The 16,927-nt window shown below is 52.3% G+C and overlaps 1 protein-coding gene across 3 annotated transcripts in view; it reads right to left on the bottom strand.

Moving 5' to 3' along the window:
• Window positions 1-2,063: 2,063 nt before the first annotated feature.
• RFTN1 (raftlin, lipid raft linker 1) overlaps window positions 2,064-16,927 on the bottom strand; it is a 204,628-nt gene continuing 189,764 nt past the window's right edge. For all 3 annotated transcript variants that reach the window (XM_027086561.1, XM_027086558.1, XM_027086560.1), the window contains exons 8-10: window positions 13,512-13,615; window positions 11,166-11,247; window positions 2,064-3,461 (exon numbers count right to left, since the gene is read on the bottom strand). In XM_027086561.1, the coding sequence (XP_026942362.1) occupies window positions 3,054-3,461; window positions 11,166-11,247; window positions 13,512-13,615 (594 nt within the window). In that variant the 3' untranslated portion in view covers window positions 2,064-3,053. The remainder of the gene's footprint in view (window positions 3,462-11,165; window positions 11,248-13,511; window positions 13,616-16,927) is intronic.

The following is a 16,927-nucleotide window of genomic DNA, read 5'->3' as shown; positions in this document are numbered from 1 at the left end:
TTTAATTTGTATGAAAACATATGTACATATTCCTTTACCTTCTCAAAGCAATCTTGAGAAAGAAAAGCAGAGCTGGAGGAACCAGACTTTCTGACTTCAGACTATACTACAAAGCTACAGTCATCAAAACAGTGTGGTACTGGCACAAAAACAAATATAGATCAATGGAACAGGACTAAAATAAACCCATTCACCTATGGTCAATTAATCTACCACAAAGGAGGCAAGAATATACAATGGAGAAAAGACAGTCTCTTCGAAAAGTGATGCTGGGAAAACTGGACAGCTACATGTAAAAGAATGAAATTAGAACATTCTTTAACACCATGCACAAAAATAAACTCAAAATGGATTAAAGACCTAAATAAGACCAGATACTATAAAACTCCTAGCAGAAAACATAGGCAGGACCCCCTTTGACATAAATCGCAGCAATATCTTTTTGGATCCGTCTCCTAGCGTAATGGAAATAAAAACAAAAATAAACAAATGGGACCTAATTAAACTTAAAAGCTTTTACACAGCAAAGGAAACCATAAATAAAATGAAAAGACAACCTACAGAATGGGAGAAAATATTTGCAAATGATGCTACTGACAAGGGATTCATTTCCAAAATAGACAGCTCATACAGCTCAATATCAAAAAAAACAACCAAACAACCCAACTAAAAGTATGAGCAGACCTAAACAGACAGTTCTCCAAAGAAGACATACAGATGGCCAAATGCACATGAAAAGATGCTCAATGTCGCTAATTATTAGAGAAAGCCAAACCCAAACTACAATGAGGTATCACCTCACGCCAGTCAGAATGGCCATCATCAAAAAGTCTACAAATAAATGCTGGAGCGGGTGTGGAGAAGAAGGAACCCTCCTACACTGTTCATGGGAAAGTAAATTGGTACAGCCGCTATGAGGAACAGTATGGAGGTCCCTTAAAAAACTAAAAATAAGGCTACCATATGATCCTGCAATCCCACTCCTGGCATATATCTGGAGAAAACCATAATACGAAAGGATACGTGTACCCCAATGTTCATTGCAGCACTATTTACAATAGCCAGGACATGGAAGCAACCTAAATGTCCACTGACAGATGAATGGATCAAGAAAATATGGTACATATATACAATGGAATACTACTCAACCATAAAAAAGAATAAAATAATGCCATTTGCAGCAACATGGATGGACCTAGAGATTATCATACTAAATGAGGTAGGTCAGATAGAGAAAAACAAATATCATATGATACCGCTTATATGTGGACTCTTTTTAAAAATGATACAAATAAACTTATATACAAAGCAGAAGTAGACCCACGTAGAAAACAAACTTAGGGCTACTGAAGGGGAAGGAGGAAGGGAGGGATCAATTAGGAGTTTGGGATTAACATATACACACTACTATGTATAAAATAGATAACCAACGAGCTCCTACTGTATAGTACAGGGAACTACTCAATATTTTGTAATAATCTATAAGGAAAAAGAATCTGAAAAATACATATACATGTATAACTGGAAAAAAAAAAACCCTATCTTCTTTTCGAACAGAGCCTTCAGCCTTTCTGTAAGCTCTGGGGCTTGGGTGTGAAGTTTGCTCAGAAATCAAAAGGAAAACGACTGTACAATGTGGCTGTGTAAGGGTTTTCAATTCTGCCCTATAAAAATATATTAAAATGTGTTTTATTTTAGCAAATTTGCAAGCAGGTAAAAGACTTACCTCATTAAATAATTTACTTAAAAGCTTGGAGACATGCTTAGAAATTGACGTGGGGCTTCTTATTTGTTTTAAAAAGGTACTTGTCTCCACCACCCCGGGGTGATGGGAGATGGCCGTGCCCTGACTTACCTGGTGGCACCTGAATCCTGCTTTTTGTCTTCTTTCTACAAATGACGAGAAAGCAGAGCATGCTCAGCTGGCTCTGCTGCTTCCACAGAAGCTTTGATCTCTACTCCAAAGTCATCCAGCTGCTGCCAGGAGTTAGAAACTTAGGAAGCGTGAATAGGGGACACGAGGCTATAGGACTTGTCGCTGCAACATGATAAATACTCAATACTCACAGTGCACTAAACTCATAGATGATTTATTGCTTTAAGTAACTAAACAAGAAAGAGAAGAGACAGGATGTTGGTCAAGACGGTTGACACTCTCTCCAAGGTTTGCCAGCTGCATCTACTTAAAGCCACATTCTGGATGATATAAACACATCATAGCATACATGGGAAGTGACTTGGCTAATGACACATGATTAAAATAGCACGTAACAAGGGCTCGCCGCCAGTCGGTTTGCCTTGAAATGACAGAAAGAACGTGTGTTCATGTGATGTGCTGAATACAAAATCTTTAAAAAAATTTTTGGCATTAACACTAACACAGAATACTTTCTTGGACATTCTGCAAGAGTGGGTACACGCACAGAATTACCTCTTCATTTTCAGATTACCAGTATCTATGGGAACACTTGGAGAAAAGCCAGGAGGTGGGGCACCTCCCCTCCCAATGTTATTTTCTTTGCCAAAGCAGCAAGGTCCGGGTGGGGGTTAGATGGAGAAAGGCAGCCCGACTGGGCACCAGGGGTTGTTACAATCACCAAGTAGCTGCAGCAGACAGCACGGGCTGGACACGGCCATCTCGGGGTGTGGGGATGAACAACTCAGCCTTGACTTGTAGACAGGGAGGCCCGGGGATTTGGCCCGAAGGCCCCCTGGAGGCTCTGGGTGGGGGTGGGCACAGGCACTGGATGGCCCAGCCCCTCCCTGGAGGAGTGGTGTGGAGCCGGGGCTGGGCCTCCAGCCCGCATGTCTGGAAGTAACCTGTCCTCTTGTGTTCTAACACCAGGGCCTTATGACACATTTCAAATGGATGTGCAGAAACCAACACTGTCAGGGAGCCAGCTCCTCCTCGGAGGGCTCAGGTAAGCTCGCAAGGAGAGGTCAAGCCAAGCCGAAGGGTAACACGTGACACCAGGGCACATCAGCCCCCAGCTCAGCTGGCACCGTGCCCCAGGTCTGCCAGCTCGTCACGCCTCAGCACCACCTGCTGAGCCTCAGTTGTCCTCTGCTGCTGCGGGCTCTGCAGCCACCTCCTCAGCATCCCCCTCCCCGGCATCCTCTCTAGGATCAGGACTGGGGTGCCCAGTGCAGCCCCCTGCCGGGGCGGGGCTGTGGCCGAAGGGACCGTTCTGCACGGCCCCAGCCTCCACCCAGAGCCGGCCGTCAGGACACAGCTTTTCTCCCGGGACCTCCGCCTGCACAGGGACCTTCACCCCGACGGAGGCCCAGTCCTCCTGCTGCAGCCCCGGCACATGGTTTTCCACGTCTCCGGCTTCGGGGAGCTGGTCTTCTGGCGTCCTCTCATTTTCCTCTGCCTGCTGCTTTTCTCTGGCACCGAGTTTACCTCTGGATTTCCTCATCTGCCTGTTGTGCATTTCGTCTCGGGAGAATCGCCACTGAAACTAGAAACCAGAGACGATGGGGATAAATACATGCATCCTCTGTGAATCTAGAGCTTCCCCTGGATGTCTGTTTGCATTCACGCCCACGTCACTTCTGGCAGCAAGACGCAACGCCCGGTATTCCCGGAGCAGGGCATTCCTGGCACCAAACCCAATCACAGCCCAAACGTCACACCCACCCAGAGCCCGCCGATCCTGCCGTGGCGTGTATTTTAGATGTGGATTCCAGGGTTTTGTAGGGGACGAGGGGTATTTCTTTCAGCTGGCCCCATACCAAAAGAAGGTGCTGAAATCCTATCGTTTGGAGGACAAGGATGGGTGAGGGGACACGGGCCTGTTCTTCCTAAGTGCCATGGCTCCAGCCACTCCTTTCCACTCTGAGCAGCTACAGATACCACGCACTGGTCACCGCCTCATCAGATCACCCCAGCCAGAAGGGCACTGAACCCGGGTGCTCAGGTCCCCCTGTAGGATGGGCAGGCTGACAGCCCCCAGCCAAGCTCCTCTCTGAGTCCGGCCACCTCCCCAAAGGTCTCACTCCCTTCTGGGGGCAAGCTACGACCAATGACTGGTCCAGGCATGGACAACGGCCCATCCTCCTGTTTCCAACTCTGGGCAACTCTAAAAGACCATCCCTGCTCCAGAGCTACGATCACAGCCCAACATCTCCCTCTGCCCACTCCTGCGCCCTCCTTCCCCAACAGGTGTTATTCCCAAGGGCACTCCCCCTAAAACCGCATCCAAATCCATCTCAGATGCTGCTTCCCAGGGAGCCCCACCTGCATTTCCCTGTGGGACAGGGAAGTCTATGGAGCTCAGAGAGGATCAAGCGCACAGTCAGCAACAGAGCTGGGCAAGGACGGGGTCACATCAAAGCCGTGGAGGGAGACCGCCCACGTGAAGCGTCCACCGCCCCCGCCCCAGACTGGCCTGTGTTCTCATCTATACAATGGGGAGAGTAACCCTAACTTAAATCAGGGTCGATAACTTTTTCTGTACAGAGGCAGGTAATAACTATTTCAGGCTTTGCAGCCTTATGTTCTCTGTTGCAGCCATTCAACTCTGCCATAGCACAAAAGCAGTCATGGGTAACACGTGAGCAAACGGGCATGACTGTGTTCCAATAAAGCTTTATCTACAAAAACAGGCAGTGGGCCGGATTCGGCCTGAGAGCCGTAGTTTGCCAAACTCTGCCTTAGAGGGTATTTATTTCGATTCAATGATGCAATAATCCACACAGCAGGCTTAGCACTGTGCCCAGCACACAATACACCAGTGTGTCTGCCGTTACCATTACTGACACAAGATGTGAGTCCAGAAGGTCAGGGATGCCATCTGTCCTCTGCACCCCTGCATCCCTGGGATACAGCATGGAGCCTGGCACAGAGAAGGTGCTCAAAACCTTTTGTGAGATGGATGAATGGAAGGACGGCAGAGCCCGGCCAAGCTGGCCAAGCTCCCTGTTTCAGGGGAGCCGGTCCTGGAATTTTAAGAGTCAAAACACAGCTTGGGGCTTAGTGAGGAGTTACTGGTGCATCCACACATCAGGTCTGGCTGATCTCCAGAAAGAGAAATTAATTTGAGGGAGAAAAGAGGGGGAAAAATTCAAAGTCCTGCTGAGTCTGCTGACAGCAGGAGCTGCTCTGGAGGAAGACAGTTTGGGAGCCTGTGTGCTTGGAATAAATCCGGGCGAATGAGCGGCAGCAGACACAGAAACGTGAAGGGTAGTAAAGGAAGACTCGGAGAAATGGGTCCCTGTGTTTACAAAAGAGGGATGCACTCCTGGGTAACAACGCAGCGAGAACTGTGGCCTTCTTCCACTCCCCAAACATAAGGGGTCCCCCAGTCTTCCTGAGCAAAGGCCCCTCTGAGCCCTGCCATCCTGGGGCCCCGGTCCCCGGTGCTCAGAGTCAGAGGCCGGGAGCTGCGTGCTGCACACCTGGGGTGACACCAGCCACAGGGTCCTGGGGACGTGCCAGGCCCAGCTGTGAGAGGCACGGAGAACAAGAGCGAAGCCCCGAGAGTGCTGGGTGGGGGAGGACTGGAGTCAGGAGGCCCCGGGGAGAGACGGGTCTTGCTGGGAAGAGAATCGGGGGCCTGGATCCCGGGCAAGAGCCTCGGCCACCCCGCAGGTGCAGCTCCGGGCCCCAGGGACACGTGGTTGCGCTTGAAGTTCCACTTCTTTCTTTCGTTTCATTTCTTTCCACTTGAGTCGCAGCACACTGGTTTCACCAAATATGGACTTAAATCTAAGCCATTCTGTGACTGAAAGAAAGATAAAGGGAGCCATCCGTTCGAATGACTTCTGGCGAGGCTAGAGAGGGGAGCCCAGGAGGGCAGCTGCACCATCAGTGGAAAACCATTTCCTAAGGCTTTACCATGCATAGATAAATCTGAGTACTTTGCTAGGAAGAAGCAAAAATGTGCTATGTAAATTCTTAAAAATCTGCCAACTCTGTGGCGTTTTCGGTGGTAGAAGCCTACTTCCTCAAATAAGACATCTGCCTAAACACACTCAGGGCTCCGAGGCTGAACACAACCTGGGCTTCATGTGTTGAGCCCCTTTTGGACAAGACTGGTAAATTTGAATATTCCATCAAAGAAGAGGAAAAAGAGTGAAGTGCGTGCTGAGGTTAGGATTTAACATTGATCCTGTCTTCCTCCACCCGCCCTCCCTGCAAATCCCAAATGAGTTCACCTACAGCGTTGGCTGGGTTTCCCCAGGGCACTCCTTTTTGGGGGTTCTCTTGTACGATGGCTGATGGACTTCCCTCTGGGGGTAGTTTGGGTTTCTTCCACCCAAGCCATGAGTTTGCAACAATGGACCCCTCTGCAGGTGAAGTGGTGCCTCAGACCCCAACCCAAAGGCACCCACTTCAGTAGACACTGACAAGCAGGCATCTTGGGGCCCCCTAACCACCAGTGCAGGACCAGGACCTCTGACCTCAGCACAGATGCTGCAGCCTCCAGTGCCAGCCCTGCATGGCTCTTGGGTACCACGCAATCATGCTTCATAACTGCTGCCTTGTCGTGTGCAGAAGCTGCTGCATTTTAATCCCAGCCCAAATGGAAGAGCCCTTTTTTTTTTTTTTTAATGGATGTCTCCAAACAGACCCTCTGCATTTTGCATGTTCTTAGAAAAAGGCCAGTCAAACGGGCCTATATATAGCGATCTGAAAGGCAGTCAACTCTCAGAGAAGCTAGAGGAAGTTTTACTTTTGCCAGAAAACTGGGGAGATTGCTTCGGCTGAAAGGCCCTAAATGCTAAGACACCAAAGCGTTACACGTAGTGTGGTGGCTAAGACCCCGGTTCAAACCTGGCATTCGTTAGCTGTCTGTCTTTGGGCAAGTTATTCATCTCCAAAAGAGCTGCCCCTGCCCCCAGGTCTGGGTGCACACCACGGGGGCCAACCCACACCGTAGTGGATGGGCACAGCACCCTCTGCGGGTGGGCGGTGTATAGCTGTGCCCATTCTACCTGTACCAGACTCCATCCTGGACCCTGGCTATTTTCTAATGCAAACCCGATGTCCTCTCAGAGGCTGCTCTTGCTATAAATAAACAACAGACTCATGGTTCCCCGGGTACCTGGCCATATCCAGTTTCCTGTAGAGGACACTGCATTGATCTCCTGATATAATACGACAGAAGGACACAGACTGGAAAGGGCCTGTGGCGGGCACACCAGCCACTTTCTCCAGGACCCTGCCTGGGCTGCTGGGCAGAGAAAGATTTGGAACTGTCCATGCCGAGCTGGATGGGAACTACTCCAGCCCATGTTTTTCTGTCCTTCGGAGTCATCCCAGAAAAACCTGCCAGGCCAAATGTCTTCGAGGACTGCACCGTTTTCTGTGTCCTCAGATGGGGAGTGGTGATGTCACTGACTCCCCAAGCTGCCCGGGGTCCCCAAGCCACCACAGCTGTCCCGGTGCTGCAGCCAGGTCACCCGGAGGCTCTGGCTGGAGCCTTCTCCTTTCCTTCTCTCCTTTTGAAGGGAGCATTCTCATGAAGCAGGGAAGTAGCAGTGGCCCAAACTCAGGGTCTATATAATCTAAAAGCTAAATGTTCTGAGTGTCTCACACTGGGACAAGCTTTCCCATTTCCCTGAATCCCCAAAGCGGTACTCTCCTTAGGCATTGTTACCACCATTATTATTATGAGCAGGTAGAGGTTCAGAGGGGTTAAGTAACTTGCCCAAAGTCACACAGTCACAGTCTTTATGGAACAACCAAAACTACACTTGGCCCTTGGACGATGCAGGTCCACTTACACGTGGATGGTTGGCAAGAGTAAAAACTACAGTGCTGTTCGGTCAGTGGTTGGTTGCATCCTCGGGTCAGTGAACCTTGGATACGGAGGGCCCACTACAAATTACACTCGGATTAACCTCCACGTTGTTCAAGGGTCGACTGTATTTCAGATCCGAGGCGGTAGAGCTTTCCGTGCGCAGGCTCTGAGGGGAGAACTGTAGCATCCACAGCCTGAGCAGTTCCAGGGCGAGTCTCTGAACCCAACCAGCAGCTGCAAGTTGAGCAGGGTGGATGGGCCTTCCTGAGCCGGGTGTGTGTGTGGCACGTGAGTGTACTGCCGGTACCTAAACTGAGAAAAACCCCGACTAGCGGTCCATGCCAGAAGTGCGTGCAGAAAAGGAAAAATCCTCCGCTTTACAGCAGCATGTGTGTCCAGAGCTCACATCAGCAGGGCTGGTGATTTCATTCACACATTAAGAAACCATCCGTATCTGCCTCCACTTCAAGTAATTTAGTGGGAAGGCAGACTTCTCCCGTGTCGTAGAAATCACCTGTTACCTTCCAAGGAGATTAATATTGGCTTTGAAAGCCACACTCAGAGGTACACAGAGAGGTTTCTTTCAAACGGTGAAAGGTCTTGACTGGAGGCTTTTGTCCACTTGGCTGATTGAAGAGGACTAAATATGCTGCAGCCTTGATGTTTGAATCTTGCAATCTCTTGTCTGAAATTTCAGTGCTAGACATACTGTGCATGTCCCGGGCTCAGAAGTTTGATTATTCACTCATTGATCCAGCAAGTATTTGTTGAGTACTAACTAAAAGCCAGGCACTGGGCATACAACAGTGAGGACCAAAAGGGTCTGTTCTCACAGAATGAACGTCTGATTCTACTGGTGGAGGATTGATCCCAAATAATTAGAAACGGAGAGGAGAGGAACGTGGCTCTTCCCAGTGAATCACAGAGGAGCCTGGCTTGGTCTAAAAGGAGAGAACACCATCCCCCAAAAATACAAAGGAAGAGAACATCTGGGGCAGAGGAACTGCCCAAGCAAAGGCCCTGTGGCAGCGAGGGGGCATGGACGCGCATGAAGGCCAGAGTGGCTGGAATGCAGAAGATGGGGGCCAGATCCCACAGGGCCATGTGGACCGCCGTACAGGCTTCCCTCTTTATCTTAAGAAAAACCCAAAGCTTTAGAACCATTTTAAGCAGTGGAGTGACACGATTCAATTTACTTTTTTTGAAAGTTCACTTTGGCTCTGAGTGGAAAACATATCTGAAGGGGACACCTGTCATCAGGAGATCGGAGTAGTCCAGGCCGGTGGTGATGCAGAGAAGAGGGGGTTCCAGAGTGTCTAGGACCTAAAACAGATGTGCCTTAAGGACAGACTGAATATGGTGGGAAGGAGATGGAAGCACCGAGGGCGACCTCTAGGTGTGTGGGAGCCTCTGGGCCATGGAAGCGCTGTTCCTCTAAGGTCGGGGGGTGGGGTGACGGCCGGTGCGGGAAAGGGCAAGGTCACGAGTAGCCGCAGGGCAGGTGGAGCTGGGGTCCCAGGGGAGAAGCCAGGGCTGAACATGCAGAGGTAAGACTCGTTGACACAGAGGTGGTGAGTGAGATTTCCTCACACTGGGGGTGGATGAGATTTCCTAAGGAAGAGGTGAGGGAAAATGGGGAGCAACGGGGCTAGAAATGAGGAACTAGGTGGGAAACCAGGCGAGAGTGGTGGGACAGCCGAGAGAAAACAGTGCTTCGAGCGATGGAGGGCATGAATGGTGTCAGTGACGCAGGGTCTAGGGCACAGTGAGGATGGAGCCATGGCCAAGGGGGGGGGGCATCATCTCCTGGGAGCAGGACGATGACCCGTCAGCTGAGCGAGGAGTGGATGACGGGGGTGATGGGATGCTACAGTCCCCCCATCTGGGGCTGTAACAGTGAGGTGGCCTCCCCAGGTCACAAAGAGGACAGTGCTTGTCACCCCAAGCCCTGGAATGAGCAGGTCTGCCCGGGTTCGTGCAGCTCACTGGGGGTGGACGTCTCTACCGACCAGAAAAGGCTGACTCCCACCTCCCTGGATTTCCCCTGAGGTACGCTGTTCTACTTTCTTACAGCAGCCTTAAAGCTCTACCCCTAACGTCCCCCTGGCCTCGGGTTTCCACTGGCTTGTCCCCTGGGTGAGATGCGCAGCCTTCACCAGGATCAAGCCGCCTGTCTGTCCTTTGGGATCTGCTGGCACCACAACCAGGACGCGCTGGCAGGAAAAGGCAGCACCACGCCCTCCTCGTCAGGGCAAAAGCTGGGCTTTGCCTGGCGTCTGGCGGGAGACCTCGGCGGTGCTGCTAGAATGTCCCTGCGTGAACGCACGCGGCTCCACAGCCCAGGCAAAGCTGTGGCTGGTGGCAGCCCGGGGCCATCCGTCTTCCAGCTGGTGGCTGGCTGCTCCTGGTGGGCAATGGTGGCTTCGGTGGCTGCCTCTGGTCCTCTGCTGCTGTCACCTGTCACACTGGCATCTCCGAGCTTGGAGAGCCCTTCCTCTGCACCGCACCCCAGCTGGCTCCGGAGCTACTTCCTTGGCGTTCCTCCCACCAGCGGCCCCCCCTCGGATTTGTTGGCTGCAGAGGGGCTGCTCCAATCTGTTCACTTGCTTGGTGCTGCTGTCCGGGCTCCGTGTCCCAAGAACATGAGGAACCGCGGGTGGGGAGCTCGGGGATGGTGCCCGGCAAGGGGACGGGCGGGTCCGGTGGGCTCCGCCCCACAGTGTGGCCTTGTCCGTCACAGGGGGAGCCAGCTGGCTCCAGGGGCTTGGCAGGTTCCCTCGACTCTTCCCGAGTGCCCGTGAACACGGGGGTGTGAGGCATCGGAATCATGTCACACAAGGGGAGGACTTGGCCTCAGTCTCAGGAAACACGGGAAAAACTCAGAACGGCCACGTCTCTCAGTGCCACTGTGTTTCTGGGACAGTTCACGTGACGTCCAGGGAGAGGGGGAAGGCCCCTGGCCATCCCAGGACAGCCTGGCCTGAGGACTCACTCCACAGGGGAGATGCCCTCTGTCTGTACCAGCCACTGCCACTCAGACCTGCAGGGCAGGGCCTCTGGGGAAGGTCGTCTGGCAGGTTCTCTCTGCCAAGCTCCCCAAACTTCTGATGTCCCAAGGGACCCACGGGCAGGGCAGGGCAGGGCGTCAACCAGCTTGTAACGAGATTAAGAGATACAGAGAAGCTGGGCGTGAGCTCAGCCGTCCCAGCCTGAGTCACACTGCAGCTGCCTTCCCACTCCCCCTTCAGCCTCGTGAATGCTGGTGGCCTGGGCATCCTCGCAGGAGGAGACCAGCAACAAGGCCCCCCGGCGCCCTCACCGCCCCGGATGGGACTCATGTCGCCGAGGGGCTCAGGTGTCCCCGGGCTCTGGTGAGCAAAACAGAGCAAGCGAAACAAAGCAGCCGAGGTCGCTCACCTTTGATTCCTTCTTCTTGATTTTCTGAGGTAGACACGGTCTCTGAAGAAAGACAATCTGCTTGGTGGATACGTTCCCCTCCCTGTAACACAGGCAGAGCTGAGAATGAGTCCTTTATACCTAGAGGAGCCCCGCACCTCACACGGAGGCCGCCGTCCTGAACTTCATCCAGGCCGGCTGCCCGTGGGAAGGAAGGTGGCCGCCCGAGAGTGAGAGGTCGGAGGTCAAGAAGCCCCCCACCTTCCCACCCCCAGGCCACCCACCCTTGCTTGCTATCGCAGGGGCCCAACTAAAGCTCTGTGTGCAACCTTGAAAGGCAGCTTCCTGGCTGAAAACCCCCTTTCCCGTGATGTGAAATGACAGCTACCATCTTGGCCAAATGCTGACAAAGTGGCCTCAGTGAATATCAGAGGGTGGAGGCCTCTTCCAAGTCTGGGAATGAGGCCGAGGAGGGACCTGGTTGGCCTGGGATGGGTGGCCAGTGAGGACCTGAGCGATTACAGGAGCTTGGGCAGAGGGCCTGGCTGCGTACGGGTCCCGGCCACCACCCTGAGTCACCCTTGTGAGCAGCGGGAACTGGCATTAACGAACAGGCTGGGGCACTATTCATTTTTATGGCACAGGGGGTGTGCCTTCCTCCCAGGAAGGCAGGCTCTCAAGGAGCTGCCTTTAAAGCTGCTAGAAATATTGTGATGGGGATCATTGTTTTCTGGCCACCGCGAAGCCCGTGCCTTCGGATCACTTTCTTAAACCTCTATTTGGCAAACGTCTTCTCTGCTGAGGTGATGTGTCACTACATGGGGTGCTGGAGGGAAAGGAGGTAGAGGACACTAGCATTTTCTATTTTGTGCTCCGGCCGGGCTGGGCGATTGCACCCGGCGCTCCAAACAATGGGACCCCTACTTACACCAATGGGACAGGACAGGACAGCTCAGCTTGGTCAAGGAGCAGGCCGGGGGTCACACAGCGGGGATTCTGCCCGGTCCGTGTACTCTCCACTCCACCGCAAGGGTCATTTAAGGCCAGGAAGGTGGAGGATCATGGAGGTTTATTTAGAAGGTGGGACTGCTTGAGACAGAGAGACCGTCCCTACCCTCCGGGCTGCGAGCACAGAGCCAGTGGGGGCTTCACGTTCAAATACATTCTCAGGGGGGCTCTTGTCCTCTGGAACGGAAGGCAGGCAGCATTCTTAGTTGCATGGACTAGGAAACTGGCTCAAAGAAGCTACGTGGACTTGACCAAGGTAGACAGCAATCGGCTGACTCAGGACTTGGGTTCAAGCTCTGGGTCACAAACCCGGAGTTCCTTCCCCTCCACGGCACCACCCTGTGCCCACAGAAATCTTGGCCAAGAAGCAGTACGGAAATCTCCCGGTGGCGCAGGGCCCAAGGGCGGCTGCAGACTGGCTCCTGCAGCTGCACAGACCCGGGGGGTGGGGGACGTGATGAGGGCCCAGGAGAGGCAGTGATGGGCGCCCACACTCCCGCCTCTGTCTGTGCTCTGGGGCTGCACCGCCTGCTGTCCCCCGGGTTACTAGGCTTGCCTCAGGCCGTCCATCACCTGCGGGCGTGAGCACGCAGCAGGACTCAGGTAGCGTGGGGCTGAGGGCCATGGGAGGGGGCACCCCCAGAGGTCAGCAAAGAGGTGGCCTGTTGTAGACTGAGGGTCTAGTCGCGGGTTCTGCCACTTGCTGGCTGTGTGGCCTTGGGTATGTGATGGAGCCTCTCTGAGCCTCAGTTTCTTCATCTGTAAAATGGGAACCACATCTATGCTTACCACCCCACAGGTAGTTAGAAGGACCAGCTTGATAGCAAACCCAAAAGACAGATGGAAGGGCTTTTAGGGTTGGTAAGACTAGGATAAGCCCACGGGCTCAAGGGACGGCAGGCAGAGCTGAGGGTGGACAAACGACCATGAATGTGAAATCGTAGGGAGGGCCACAGCCGGGGCTGAGACTCCAGGGCCTCACGTCCCCTTGGTGGGGCTACTGACCAGCTCCATGACCTTGGGCTAGTGCTTCAACCTCCCCGGCCACACTTTCCTCAGCTATAAAATCGGTTAAATACAACCAAAAAAATCCCACCTCACCTCACAGGATTTTTTGAGGCCGAGATGAGACTTTGCATGCATGCCAGCAACGTGCCTGCCTAGCCCAGCTCCCCACGTGGGAAGAGGGGTGCTCCGGGTGGGGGGGTAGTTAAGACTCTGAAATCCTGACGCTGCCGTTTCCCAGGTGGAGAACTGATGTAACAGCACCAGACTCACAGGGATTCAATAAGTTACGCAAGGAAGAGCTTATGGGGAACAGTGCAAGTGTTCAGTAACAGTAATGATGGTTATTGTTACCTCGTTGTCTTGACGACAGGAGTTGGCAGCACACAGGTGAGTTGCCAGCCGTAGGCGGCCAGAGAGTTCAGCAGGGGCACGTAGTCTGTCTGCACCTCGACACCCTGGGGAGAAAGGCCACAGTCAGGGCTGCAGCTGCCTCAAGCCAATGACGTCTGAGGGACGGAGAGGGGACCGTCCAATCCACCAACCCAACAAAGCAGAAAGGGGCGGGATGCCCTGTAGCCTGGGGCCCTACTCCAGCTCCGAAGATGCTTCAAGAGCTTGGAGCCCAACTGCCAACATGGGATTTCTTTCCAGCCCCGACTCAGTCTGTGCAGTCGGCAAAGAGATAGAGTCAAAGGGTTGATCCATTCATTTTGTTTTATTCTTGTCTGGACAAATAGCCTCCTGTGAGTTTCACTGAAGAAACACCATCACTTCTCCTCCAAGACGTACCTAAGCCCATGACAACACCTGCTGCTTGGATGGTTTCAGAGCATCTTGTGGGGAGTTAAATTACATTTGACAAACGATTGAGTCATCTGCATCCAGCCACAGCGGCAACACACACACACACACACACACACACCCCCTGCACGTGCACACAAACAGGGAGCTTCACCTGTGTTACACATCCTGCCATAAAGGAGTAGATGAAAGTTGTTTCATTTGGAATCAGGGAGGAGCGGGGGGAGGGGACTGACGTTTGCCTTTCAATTTAAAAACACAGTCCTGCCCCCACAGGGAGACAATCCCATTGTGAAGCCGCCAGCCTGGGCCTCACATCCTGCTTTCTCAAAAGGCAGGCTAACTTCCGACTCCAGCCCCAGCCCTCCCTGCGTGGACTCTGCACCCACTCTCTGCTCGGTCAGCTCCTGGTAATGGCTTCAAACACTGCTGACGTGTGTAGAGTCCTTCCAGCGGAGGCCGCCACAGGACTCATTCAGCAAGTAACCCGGAGCCCAGGTGGGTTGGAGGTGAACGAAGGCACAGTCCTGCTGCTGGAGTTCAGTCCAGCAGAGGCCACGGCACAAAAACGCATGTGACTGAAATACAAAACAGCCCACTGGCAGGGCCATGAGGCTGGACTGTTAGCAAAAAGATGGTGCGATTGTGGTCAGGGCAGGCTTCCTGGGGCTCAGGGGCTGGGTGGAGATGGACAGGCGGAGCTGGGGAAGAGGCATTCCAGGGGGGGCCTCAGCACAGACAAATGGCAGACCGCGAGGGGCCTGGAGCGCTGAGAAGAGGATCCCCCGGGGAGCGGCGCTGCTCAGAGGGGACCGCCCACGGTGAGGGGTTATCCTGATGGAGGCCTTTTGGGGACAGAACCAGGGGCCAGAAGAGAGATGAGGGAACAACCAGCCCTGCTTCTCCCAACGGCTTTTAAAACTCCTATCACTGGGCATCCATCCCAGCATGGTTACCGGGCAACCAACGTACTCTCCGGGAGCCTCAACTATACAAAGTAAGTCTTGGCCTATGTCAGTGGTTCTCAAAGTGTGGTCCCCGAGCCAGCAGCATCACCTGGGAACTTGTTAGAAATAGAGTCTTGGGACCCCACCCAGACCTGCACAATCAGAAACTCTGGGGGTGGGACCCAGGAGTCTGTTTTTTTTTCTTTTCTTAATTGAAGTGCTGTTGAGTTACAATGTTATATTAATTTCAGGCATACCCCATAGTGATTCAATATTTTTATAGATTATACTCCATATAAAGTTATTATAAAATATATATTCCCTGTGCTGTACATTACATCCTTGTATCTTATCTATTTTATACATAGTAGTTTGTACCTCTTAATCCCCTTTACCTATCTTGCCCCTCCCCCCTTCCTTCTCCCCACTGATAACCACTAGTTTGTTCTCTATATCTGTGAGTCTGTTTCTGATTTGTTATATTCATTCATTTTATTTTTTAGATTTCACATATAAGTGGAAACATAAAGTATCTGTCTTCCTCTGTCTAACTTATTTCACTAATAAGCATAATACCCCCCAGGTCCATCCATGTTGCTGCAAATGGCATTATTTCATTCTTTTTATGGCTGCATAGTATTCCATTGTATATATGTACCACATCTTCTTTATCCATTCATCTATTGATGGACACTTGGGTTTCTTCTGTATCTTAGCAATGATAAATAATGCTGCTATGAACACTGGGGTGCATGTATCTTTTCTAATTGGTGTTTTCTTTTCTTCGGATACATACCCAGGAGTGGAACTGCTGGATAATACGGTAGCTCTATATTTTTTAAAGAGTGCTTCCTGTAGTTGAGATGCAGCTAAGTCTGAAAAGTACTGCCTAGATAATCAATTAGATGTCTACGGATGACAGAAAAGAGTCTGCAATTTTGTGGCCAGAAATGATCAGCTGTTAACTTTTGAATTTCCTCGAAAGGAAAGCTGTTACCTTTCCTTTCATCCTCCAGGAGGGGAGAAGTCGGGGGACTTTGAAAGGCTCTGCTCTGTTACTAATACTGGTTCAGCAGAAAGCAATGGAGGGGGGAAGGGGAGAAGGTGGGGGACAAAAGAAGCGGGTGGGCAAGGGGCAAGGGAAGGAGGAGAGGAAGGGGAGTTAATGAAGGAGGAGAGCAGGAAGAAAAGGAAAAGAGAGGAGAGACAGGTACAAATACAACCAACTGACGGGAGAGGGACAGGCAACCCCACTCTGGCCCCATCCCTGAAGCCCCCATTCAGGCCAGAGGCGGCAGCGGATGACCCAGCCACCCCTGTCTCTGCTGGTCCCCGGACACACGGGACCTCCCTTCCACCAGTTACGGCCAGTGTCCCTTGTGCTGGGCAGGGCCCTCACCACCTGCTGTGGCAGCTTTATCCTGAGAACCCGTGCCCCCATCCCTGCATTCCTGATTTAAAGAGAAGAGAGAGAAAATGGTCCATCCACACTCAAGCTCTGCAAGGTTAAGATTACTTGGGTCTATCAAGAATAACCTTCCCACTTTATCAAGCACTCTGACAAACCAGCCACAGACAGTCGCCATGGCAACCAGGACAAGCGTGGTGCTCACAAAGCCCTGAGTGGCAGGATGGAGTCCTTTTATTGGTGCCTGTGCCCCCGCCGGGTTTTCTCCTCGGGTACCCAGCACGGCGGGACAATGGGCACCCCTGAGGCCGCCTGACCCGCCTGCCCAGACAGGCCTCGAAGGGCTGCTTCTGCTTTGCTCTATTTTATTCCCCTCATTCACCATCTTAAAGAGAAAGACGGCAGGATTTCTCCCCGACGGCTTTTCCCCTCAAGGTAGGGGATGTCAGCCAGAGGGTACAGAATCATAAAGACTAAAAGGAAGAAGCGAAAACACAGCAAAACATGACCCTGCTTGAGAGAGCTGAGAGTTCAATCACAAGTGTTCCCAGCCGGCTGTCACAGGACGGGTTGAAAAGTAAAATACAAATGGTAGGGGGTGAGGTGTTCCA

The sequence above is a fragment of the Aethalodelphis obliquidens genome, unplaced genomic scaffold (genome assembly GCF_003676395.1).
Source record: "Aethalodelphis obliquidens isolate GAN/ISIS:26980383/991018 unplaced genomic scaffold, ASM367639v1 scaffold56, whole genome shotgun sequence".
Taxonomy (NCBI): Eukaryota; Metazoa; Chordata; class Mammalia; order Artiodactyla; family Delphinidae; genus Aethalodelphis; species Aethalodelphis obliquidens.
Note: the sequence above shows the minus strand (reverse complement) of the source record. Positions and strands in the feature narration are given on the sequence as shown.